This window comes from Mercurialis annua, linkage group LG5, assembly GCF_937616625.2.
Source record: "Mercurialis annua linkage group LG5, ddMerAnnu1.2, whole genome shotgun sequence".
NCBI lineage: Eukaryota > Viridiplantae > Streptophyta > Magnoliopsida > Malpighiales > Euphorbiaceae > Mercurialis > Mercurialis annua.
In genome coordinates, this window is record NC_065574.1 from 47,323,716 (window position 1) to 47,334,550 (window position 10,835).

A 10,835-nucleotide genomic window follows, 5' to 3' on the forward strand; every position below is an offset into this window, starting at 1 on the left:
ATAAAGAAATTTTTTATTAGTTTCTTAATCTATATAATACAATAGAAAATTGATGAATTGAATATTTAATATTTATTAAAAAATAAAAAACCATGTCCAAGTAAAGAAACATATAAAAGGTTTCCTCTCTTTAAATTTTTTCTCTCTCTTTTCTCTAAAAGCTTGTTTTCATCTTCATTCTTTAAAGGATGAAAAAGGTGATCATATCTGGTTTTTATCGGAAATCACATAGTCTCCGCCAATAAATAAGAAATAATATATAATTTTATTCAATAAAATCTTTACGCTATGTAGCTCTCCGATTTGGAGTTAATCCGTTTCTTAAAAGAATTTTTTTATGGTTTTATATTTATTTTATGATTTGTTTTCTTACATCTCTCAAGAATTTTGTGTGTTTGTTTGGGCTTTAAAGTCAATTTCTTGTATATTTAAGATTTTGATGGGTTTTCTATCTAAATTCATTGAATTCCATGGACTAAGATGATTAGAAATACTCAACTTCAACGGATCTAACGGTTTCAAGATCTAATCGGAGGTGTTGCCAAATCAAAACCCTTGCACGCAACGGGACTTTGTTCCTATTGTTTACGGCTTAAGATGACAATCTTAGCGAGATCAACAATTTGAATCTTCTCATTTCCGATTAATTTTTTGCTTTGTTTTGCTTGTTTTTTTTATTGTTGTTTATCAAATTATTGGTAGATTAAAATTGAAAATATCATATAGTTAAATTTTGTGATTTGACTTTCTAAATTATACTTTAATCTTATTCTAAAAGATTTTAACTTTTGAAAGAAAAAAAAAACAAGTAAAGAAACATATATTTACAAAAATTTCATCTTAAAAATCCCAAAATAAAATTCAAATATAATCAAAATAAATAAATAAATACCCATGAGTTACATCACCAGTCTGTAAATAAATAAAATGAGTTTGCAAAATAAATAAATTAAAAATTAAAAAAACAAGCGAATTACATGTCAGAACCAGCTTTCAATTTACAATCAAAACACAAAGCTAATAAAATAAATAAAAAAATAAGATTAGTACTACAATTATTTTTTTTCTTTTTTCTTCGTCTTGGTGTCGTCTAGTAGTAAACAGTTCAAGAAAAATCCACCCCCAGTACTTCTTCGTCGTCGTCAAGATCAAATTACGCCCAAAATCGCCTCTTTTTCCTTAAAATAGTTTAAAAAACCCTAAATTATTAAAAAAAAGTTCAAATTCAATTGAATCAAAGTTATGCCTTCCCGTCGTAGAACTCTCTTGAAGGTCATTATCCTCGGTGACAGCGGGTCAGTTAATTATAATTCTCTTTTATTAATTGTACAATTCTAGGGTTTTTATTTCACCGATCTTTTTATTTAATTGTAGTTTGATCTGATCATTAAATTGTTGTTTTATAGTATTTGTTATGATCGTTTTGATGCTGCTTTGGGTTAATTTATTATTGCATTTTGATTTTTTTTTACAGGGTGGGAAAGACCTCGTTGATGAATCAGTATCCTTTTAATTTAATTGTTGATATTTTTTAATAATCATATGAAATTTTGTAAGATTGGAAAAATTCAAAAATATAAATTTTATCCTGGGCAATTCTATAAATTTTAAGACGGAAACACTATGCTATTAAATTCTATATTCATATTTTTTTTCCAAAGATTTAATATAATAATGTGGGCAACTGTCCCACCATAAGCGCTCTTCCTAGGTTCGCCCTGATCATATGGTTTATTAAGAGATTTTAAGAAAATGCATGGTCTTTGGAAGAAAAGCTGTGATTTTCTGGTTGTTGTCGTTGTTTTCTGGTATGTGTTTTCTTGACGTGTTGCTTTTTAGATATGTAAATAAGAAGTTTAGCAACCAATACAAGGCAACAATTGGAGCTGATTTCTTGACCAAGGAAGTGCAGTTTGAAGATAGGCTCTTCACTTTACAGGTTTATAGCACTATATAACATACCCTTTTTTTTTAGTAATGGTTTATTGTAGATTGAACTTTTGCATTGAAGTACCACTTGAGTAGACTGCATATAGTTTATCTCTGAATTTTAGTTTCTCGTGCAGTTGGTATACTGAGATTGTAATGGGACTAAATCTATCATGTTATGACAGTGGGTTTATATTAACACATCTCATGTTACAATCAAATTTTCTTATTCTATTTTAGCATACAACTACAATGGGTTTTGTTTCCACACGATAAACCTGATGGAGACTGCACTTCGTAGACCTACTGTTTTTGCACTTCTCTATTTTTATTGCGGAAATATGTATTAGAAGACTCTTTTAGCTGAGGTTGAGCTATTGAAGACCTATCAAATTACTGTAGTGTAGAATGTATTGCATTAGACAAAATGCTTGTTTCTCTTAAGTCTTAACTCTCTTTTTAATGATAAGCCCGAGCAACTCATCAGTATCTGTCCTATCATCTTTATGATGTCTTGTTATTTTGCACTACATGTGCTTTTGTTCTAGGGCATCATATTGGAAACCTGTTTTGTGTTTTTCTTATGAGCCCACACCTAGAGCAAATTGGTTATTATTATTCCTGTCACTTGTGAGATTTTGTTGCTAAGTTGGTTGCTGTGTGGGTTTGGTATGCAAAGGCAACGCATTACCATTCTTTTTGGACTAGTTTTGGTGAACGGCAATCTTTGGTGCATATTGATCCTTCACCGTGTTGCTGTTCTATGATTTCTACTTTCAATTCATGTGCCGCTGGATTTCTTGTTAATCTTCCAGTATAGTTTGTGGTGCCATAACCAAAATTTAATGCTGTGTTGTTTTGGTAGATCTGGGATACAGCAGGGCAGGAAAGATTTCAGAGTCTCGGTGTTGCTTTCTATCGGGGCGCTGATTGCTGTGTTCTTGTATATGATGTTAATTCAATGAAGTCATTTGATAACCTTAACAATTGGAGAGAAGAATTTCTTATTCAGGTGATTCCTTTTCTCTCTCTGCAAGATAGGTACAAGGATATATTAAATGGAATTCATGATTTGATTTGAGAATTTCTGTTTGCAGGCAAGTCCTTCAGATCCAGAGAATTTCCCATTTGTTGTTCTTGGGAATAAGGTTGATGTGGATGGTGGAAATAGTAGAGTGGTATGCATTTGAACTTGCTACTCTGGATAGTTTTAGGTTCACATGTTCTATTCATATCTATACGTGCTCAATTAATACCTCTGTTTTTACTTGAGCTCAGGTGTCGGAAAAAAAGGCTAGAGCTTGGTGTGCATCAAAAGGGAATATTCCATACTTTGAAACCTCTGCCAAAGAAGGCATTAATGTGGAAGAAGCTTTCCAATGCATAGCAAAGAATGCCCTGAAGAGTGGGGAAGAGGAAGAAATGTAAGTTACTAAACTAACCACTTGTATCCACATACTTTTATAGCAACGCACATAAATTAGACTGATGTTGACTCATTTGCCGGTTCAATGAAATTCTTATTGATTTCAACTTTTGTTTGAAAGTAAGTTTTTGCTGATATAGGTCAATTAACTAATATTGGCCCAAACACATTACTTGATTTTTGTAGTTGAACTTGCCAATGCTACAATATTAATTTATATCGTCTCTTAAATAGCATGTTTCGATTTTCTGCTATATGAAATGTTCTGATGAATTTTTTATGTTTCCGTGCTGCTCTGCTTGTGACGGCAATTTGATGGTTGTGAAGATATTTGCCTGACACCATTGATGTTGGAAGCAGCAGTCAGGCTAGGTCAACTGGATGTGAGTGCTAATTTTTGGGTTGATTCCTCAGCATCAAAAAATGGACCCCTACTCAAGTTTATAAAGTATTTAATCTCTTTCCGAGCCATTTATATTGGCATGTATGAAGCCTATATACTGTACATTAGTGTCTGCAGGACGCAAAAATTGGTCAATTGGTGCCAGTTATAGGTGCCTCGTCTAAAACTGTTTTGATTTGTTGATTTGTCCAGGTTGTGTTTGATTTCTTCATTCGGATCTCATTTATAGTTCATTAGTCCTGTTGCTACAAATAATTTTTTTTTTGCCGTTTCTTTCAATTATGAAGATGTTTGAGTACTTTGAATTTGAACAGAATAACCCTCACATAACAGCATTCATCAGAAAATGATATGGTGGTTCGACTTAAAGTGTAATGTGATGCAGGGATTGGTATTTTTATGATTGTAATTCGATTTCTTTGCAGTGGCAACTAGGCCAAATTGAAAATGTGCGATCATTCTCATTTACTTTATTTCTTCTCTCACCATTACCCTTCTTCTTGCATTAGAAGATACAATTTAACTGTTGCGATTCAGTGCCTCGACTCAAATTTGCATTTTTTTATCCAAATTTGAAAGAGAAATCCAGTAATCCAAATGTGGCTTTGCCAGCGCAATTCAGCATTAGCAGCTCACAATCTTGGAGCAGTAACAATACTTCATACAGATTAAGCAACACTATTCAAGCTGTGAGTTAAGTTTTACTCCTACTTCCCACTTTACTAGGTCTAACGCTCCTGCTAATGAGGCCACACTTACAACAAGGTTTACAACATTTCTTTCTGACTAAATAAGTTATGGTTCACTTGAGATGCAAGCTATACACACAAATATGACCTATGGATGATAGCCGGTCGGTCCCACTTCCGGAGTATAAACCATGCCTTGTGAACCTTACAGGTATCAACTGCATACATGATGAGGATCATAAGATATCATAAAATCAAAGTTTCCAATCTAAAAATAGAGTAGAAGAATAAAACAGTTACAAGAATAGATACAATTGCATTAAATGGAAAACGTTTCTGTACGACAATGTCCAGAATATGCACAAGGATATAATAAAAAAATTGGTTTGAAATTCTCGGAAGTGGATTAGACTGGTTTGATGGCCAAATGAGAGCTTTTCATCTTATACATGACCTTTGAGTTATCACATCAAATCCTCTTCCACTACCACCAAACAAGTTTAAGACGAGCAATTTACTTTATGTGACAGAATTAGTATTGAGCGCACCCTAGTCATGACAAAAAAAAAAGAGCACTCTAGTCATATCATACAAGGGCATACAGCAGCTACAAGTAAAATCTAATTGTAAGTTCTTTAATAGATTCCTGATATATGCTTAAAACCAGAATCACTTATGACATATGGACCCCTTGATCAAAACATGTTTTAGCTTCACCTAAGTTATATCAGCTCTATCCCGGAGAAACTAAACAAAGAATCACCTGACAAATTTCAAGGTCAAAAGCACCTAAAAGGCATGCTATCTTTCAGAATATAATAAGAACAGTAAGGGACTTACTTTGCAAATGGATGTAAATGGTGTACAAAAGTCAATAGAACTCTCTATTCACATGCCTTTTGACGAAATACTACTTAGTCACAACTGAATAAGGATTGTCCTGGCTAGAAGGCCGAATTGAATTTCCTGCTGTTGTTGATACAAATGGGTTAGAAGGGGTAGGACCTAATGCCCCCATTGGTCTTGAAATTGGTGGCCTCAGGGTATTTATGTTCATAGGGGGTCTGGAATTTGAGTTTGCAATATTCATTGCAATTCTATTGGCGGGTAAAGTTGGTGGCATTGGTCGAGACGTGGAAGGTGGAATTCCAAGTCGGGTTGCAATTATCTGCGCTCTCTCATGGTACAGCCTCTGCCTTGACCTGTCAAGTTGCTCCCTGACCCTTAGAATTATATGATCCATTTCATTAAAGAAAGCCAACTTCATTTCCAGCTTATGCAACTGTCAAAAGAAAAAAAAATGGAGGTCAATTCTCCAAGATCAACAACAAAAATCATTCATAACTCTCTGAAAATACCTGCTTTTCGACCAATGATGCAGCAAGTTGTCGAATTAGGTCTTCCTCCTGGCCAGCAAGAAGTTTTGCTTTCACTGCTGCTGCTGAGAGTGTAGAAACGGCAGCTCTCTTTATCTTATCCACGCCATGGTCATCTTTAATCCTCTTACAATCAGGCTTCTCTGTGTTATTGTCCTTTTGGACCTTAGCTGCAAAATTAACCACCGCACGGAAATAAAATTAGAGGGAAATCGACAACTGAAATTTACAAATTAACTGGAGGGCATCAATAATATAGGTATCTAAAAATACACCCAAAAAAATCTATTCCCTAAGCGGATCTTCTGAATTTCATAAGCACAAAGCTAACCGGGCCTTTTCACACAAACAATGGACCTACAACATGGTGAGTTGGGAAGAGAAAGAGAGAGATGACCTGTAGTTGCTCCATTTTCAGCCATTGAGTTAGGTGCAACTGGCTGCTGAGGCTCTTTTGTTTCTGAAGGCAGTGAAGACATCATGTCTACATCCATGGGTGCCTCTGTAGGGAGAGAGTGATCTCCCAATGAATTGGATTTTACTTTTTGCTGTGGCTCCTTGTTCTCTGGAGGGAGAGAATCTAACACCATGTCTTCATCCTTTGGCCCCTTAGCAGCTTGAGGGGACTCTTCAACTGACAATGATGCAACTGGTTGAGAAGGCTCATTCTTGCCAGAAGGTTTCAGATCTGATACCATATCCACATCCTTAGAGTTTTCTGGATGCTGAGATTGCGGCGTCACTAAGGATGCTTCTGTCTCCTTCACGGGACTTGTTGGACATTCAGACTTGGAAGACATCTTATTTGAGTTTTTTAAAATACTCGATTTGGGTTCCTTTTCCAGCTCCAGTTCATTAGATTCCTTCAGTTTACCAGGTTCAACTTCCTCATGAGAAACTTTAACTGCATCATTTGCAGTATTTACTTTCTCACAGGATTCTTTATTTGAAGAACCTGGAGGCTGCTTCTCCTCTGCAGTGGAATCTTCAATGTTCTTGTTACTGGGATCATTTAATGTAGTCTCATTTCCTCTCTGGCTTTGGTCCTCCTGGTTGTTTTTTGGAGCATCTTGATTAGCCATTTCAATAGCACTGCTGCAATATCTTATTACGTGAATTCAAATCCCAAATTGCCAAAAGAAAATTGAAGTATGATAAGAAGTTTCTATACCTGTCAATACCAGCTGATCCCTTTTGGTCATCTGGTGGATCTTCCAAAAGAAAGCAGTGCCTTGCTGCCAGCTGCAGGCTAGGGGAATCAGTGCTTAAGGATTTCAAAGAGCTTTGGGCTGATGCTATAGCAATTTCCCTTCCTGCTAATCTTCCCAGAAATGCTGCCTATAAAGGAAAGCAAAAACATGCAATTTAACAGATGGTGGTTACAATTTATATCAAAGGTGAAAGTGCAAATGAAATTTTTATTTCTTGCTACATGTGGATGTCTAATAATCACACTTTCCGTCTTTCTACTTATACTGGATGAAACCATATTGATATAAGTAACGAAAGAGATGCAAAGACAGGCCTAAATATTAAGGGAAGAAGGGAAATATTGCATGCATGTTTGGGAAGGCAAAAATGATTCACTCTTAAAGCAGCCAAGGGCAAAGCATGGAAAAGTTAAATTATTTATTACAGCTTATTCCTTTTGGTAGTAGAGAGTTAAATTCTAGATGCACATAATAAAATACCCTACTTTCCACTTTACTTACCAGAGCCATGACAGGATTTCCAACCTCAGCAAACGAAAGTCGGTTTTCAGGTGTGGAGAGGTAACCAACACTTTCAAATGCTTCTGTAAGAGCTTTAAGTGCAACATCTTCAACTATAAGGGGAGCATCCTTCACTCCACTAGTATCTTTTGTATTTGAAGTTCCCTCGCCAACTATGGCTTCACTGGCATTGTCAGGTTTTGCAGTTTCCTGACCATCTTTTGTTTCATTTGCACCTTCCATTAAGGAAGTCTGAGGTTGATCCTCCTTACCATCTATTTTATCCTCACTTGCTTCAATCCCATCTTTAGGAGCAGATGTTTCATCAATGGCTGCAAGTGGATCTGTAATTTCTTTGGAATTCTCATCTACATCATCGTCACAGTCAAAAAAGACATCCTCAATTGGCATTTGAACAAAGTGCAATATGCATTGAGCTTTGGTTTTCGTTGCAACATGCTCTGCAATCTCGTTCCAGTTTTCTTTAAAAAGTTCCAATGCTTCAAGGAGAAGTAAGGTCTCCTGATCAGTCCACTTCCCACCACTTACGCCAGGAGCCTCAGCGGGTTCCATGAGAATAAAATCAGATGATGCCATGTCTGAGCCAAATTTTCCATTGTTAAAGCAATCAGCACATAAGTCATAATCTGCCTGTCAACAAGAACATGATTAGAATGAATGAATATAATGGTGAAACTGGATCATATCAAACTACTCTACATGGTTGAATGAATATAGGATTGACTCGTTAATTAGTGCAAACTGATGTCCATTTGTCTATAAAAATACCCATCCCTTAGCAAACTCAATCCTATTAACAAGTAACTTTGTAGAAAAAGAAAATATCATGACATAAGAAAATGGAATAACAGCCTTTAAGTATCATATGCATATATGTATGTGTGTGTATATGTATAGATGTTGCATCTTTAGTGTATTTTGTGCTTTGACCGGACACCACTAGGAGTTCAAATTCAGAACTGGGATCTTATACTACGACGACAATTTAGTTCAAAAATGTTATTTCTCTTCCTTAGCAACTAGCAAGTAACCAAGGATTTCTACGAAACAACTAACCTGCGTCTGACAATGGTAGCGTTTACGAGAGCAATCAGCCGAACAAGAATTGCAGTGGTACTCAACAGATGGTCCCTCAGGCCTGACCAACTCTTCTGCAACTGAAGATTCAGGAAACAAACCAGATGGTAAAGCCGGAGTAGTAACATTATTGGGCTTAGGAACAACAGGTCTACATGGTTGAATGGTTTTAAAGCGAAACAACTTTTCAAGCAAGGAATCCTTCACCGATACTCCATCACTATCAGCAGAGGGAGAAGAATCAGTTAGTGGGAATGGGTGGAAATTTATCAATCCCCAATAGTCCAAGAATTCTAGCACCTCTTGCTTTGAATCCATGTCAGCAACCTCGAGCTCTGACAGGTCTTTCAATTCAATCTGTACATTTGGATTTGAATGAAATTTTCTCACAATCCAATTGCGTATCTCCATGTAGGTATCAGGTGTACGAATCTGAGACTTTCCATTAAAGAATGAAGGAAGAATGCGCTCTTCAAGGGGGTGAACTTTTGTCCATGAAAACCAGCCTGTAATTCAAAGAAAGCAATATAAGCCCAATGCAGCAGATAACAACAAGACATACAATTCCCTTATACCTTATTTTGACAACCAGAACTTAACAGCCTTCCCATCAAACAGTTTTTGAGGAATCAAGATAACTAAATGCATGAGAATGAAGTTCCAAATGCAAATAAAAGAAAATGTCTTTGAGTTTTTCTCTTGACTACAAACATAACTTATCTACTTGAATTGAATCAGCTGACACGCAGCCCACGCATCAGATAAATTTCAATATCGACCAAAAATAAAAAGAAATTTCTAAAACAATGTGTGCGCCATCAATGTGGCGCAAACAAGCATTTTGACCATTACATTCATTTTTATTTTTCACTTAACAACTTTTTAGCAACAAGTGTAGCACCACCACTTCGAGCATTAAGCTAGCTTATAATCACCCTCACCCAAAAATAAGCATACAATCTTAGTGAAAAGTCCCATCTCCTCACAAATTTACAATCCTATAATGCAGCCTCTTTCCTCCTATGCCACCACCATCACAAGAACCGCCCCTTCCCTTCCCGAAAACGGGTAGTGACGGCATCACATCCGCCTGAAAATCACCATCTCCTCCAAACTTTCCAGGCAGTAGGCGATTTAGGGACCTTCATCACCATAGTGTTAACCCCACTCTACTCTCACTTACACCTATGCCACTACTCTTAGTTTCACAACATTCCCAAACATGAATCCAATGGTTAAAGAACTCATTGAATAGTGCGACTGAACTGTCTGAATGAACTCATATTTAACCTTTATTACTACCAGAGCAAACAAAAGCAAATGCACACTTAAAGTTCGAAGTTAAAAACTTTTGAAAATTTAGAAAAACAAGCAACTGACCACAATGAGAAGGCACAACATGAGCATTAGAATCACGAGATCTAATAACCTCAAATTCCGATTCTATCCCTCCCTTCAACTCCTCAATTTTACTAGCTTCCTCCTCCTCCAACAGCGCTGCCGCCACCTCCGTCGCCGTAAGCGCCACTGCCACCTTCTCCTCCACCTTAATTCCACCGCCGCCAGCAGAACCACCGCCAGGTAAAGCTCCAAAATTGCTAGGGCTCTGCCTAGCTCTCGTCAATGGACCACCGCTGTTATGGATCGAAATTTGAGAGATCGCCGCTTTCTCTCTAGTTAACCGTTTAGACGGCGTCGATGACGAGTTTGATGATGACGAAAGCGCGTTTGCTTTCCTCTTTTGTCCACCGGCTCGCCGCCGTGAGGACGAAGACGGCTCAGCTGATGCCGGCGACTCCGTGGCTCCCGCCGGTGGTTTGTCCTCCATTGTGTTTTACCTGCGAATTTGATGTTTTGTTTCGAGGGTTTCTCAAAGAATGAAAATGATATACTAGTGCAACATTTCTGTTATGGTTTTGCAATTACCAGATATGAATTTGCTATTTCCAGTGCAAGATACCGTGTTTAGGTCCTACCGGGTGTAAATAAGTCTGAGTCAAAACCAGAGGTAAGCAAGAACCGAACCAAATCGAAAAATCATATCGAATCGGACCAAAATTTATTACTTTGGTGCGGTTTTTTTTATTAAAATGGTTTGAACCGATATTAAATATGAGAAAGTATGAAGTTTGGTGTTAGGTTATATTTGTAGCTTTCATAAATCAAAACGACCGAACAATCAAACCAACCAAAAATACTAAA

General features: G+C 36.7%; 2 protein-coding genes across 3 annotated transcripts; one reads left to right on the forward strand and one right to left on the reverse strand.

Moving 5' to 3' along the window:
* Positions 1-1,061: 1,061 nt before the first annotated feature.
* LOC126679765 (ras-related protein Rab7) lies at positions 1,062-4,056 on the forward strand. Its single transcript, XM_050374742.2, has 7 exons — positions 1,062-1,295; positions 1,475-1,501; positions 1,840-1,939; positions 2,795-2,941; positions 3,027-3,107; positions 3,208-3,353; positions 3,683-4,056. The coding sequence occupies exons 1-7, from the start codon at positions 1,243-1,245 to the stop codon at positions 3,747-3,749; spliced, it is 621 nt and encodes a 206-aa protein (XP_050230699.1). The 5' UTR covers positions 1,062-1,242; the 3' UTR covers positions 3,750-4,056.
* Positions 4,057-4,347: 291 nt separating this feature from the next.
* LOC126679763 (SWI/SNF complex subunit SWI3D) lies at positions 4,348-10,592 on the reverse strand. Of its 2 annotated transcripts, none has more exons than XM_050374741.2 (8): positions 10,014-10,592; positions 8,613-9,139; positions 7,536-8,186; positions 6,995-7,161; positions 6,221-6,915; positions 5,806-5,993; positions 5,288-5,729; positions 4,348-4,665 (listed from the first exon to the last, which is right to left on the reverse strand). In XM_050374741.2, the coding sequence occupies exons 1-7, from the start codon at positions 10,459-10,461 to the stop codon at positions 5,358-5,360; spliced, it is 3,048 nt and encodes a 1,015-aa protein (XP_050230698.1). In that variant the 5' UTR covers positions 10,462-10,592; the 3' UTR covers positions 4,348-4,665; positions 5,288-5,357. The 2 variants fall into 2 exon arrangements, with proteins under 2 accessions (XP_050230698.1, XP_050230697.1); XM_050374740.2 differs by having other exon boundaries at positions 6,221-6,918.
* Between the last annotated feature and the right edge of the window lie 243 nt (positions 10,593-10,835).

Coding starts and splice junctions, on each gene's coding strand:
- LOC126679763 (XM_050374740.2), bottom strand. CDS start 10,461: ATGGAGGACAAACCACCGGCGGGAGCCACGGAGTCGCCGGCATCAGCT. Junction 9,140..10,013: donor TGTTGTGCCTTCTCATTGTG/GTCAGTTGCTTG, acceptor TTTGAATTACAG/GCTGGTTTTCATGGACAAAA. Junction 6,919..6,994: donor GGATCAGCTGGTATTGACAG/GTATAGAAACTT, acceptor AAGATATTGCAG/CAGTGCTATTGAAATGGCTA.
- LOC126679765 (XM_050374742.2), top strand. CDS start 1,243: ATGCCTTCCCGTCGTAGAACTCTCTTGAAGGTCATTATCCTCGGTGAC. Junction 1,296..1,474: donor ATTATCCTCGGTGACAGCGG/GTCAGTTAATTA, acceptor TTTTTTTTACAG/GGTGGGAAAGACCTCGTTGA. Junction 3,354..3,682: donor AGTGGGGAAGAGGAAGAAAT/GTAAGTTACTAA, acceptor ATGGTTGTGAAG/ATATTTGCCTGACACCATTG.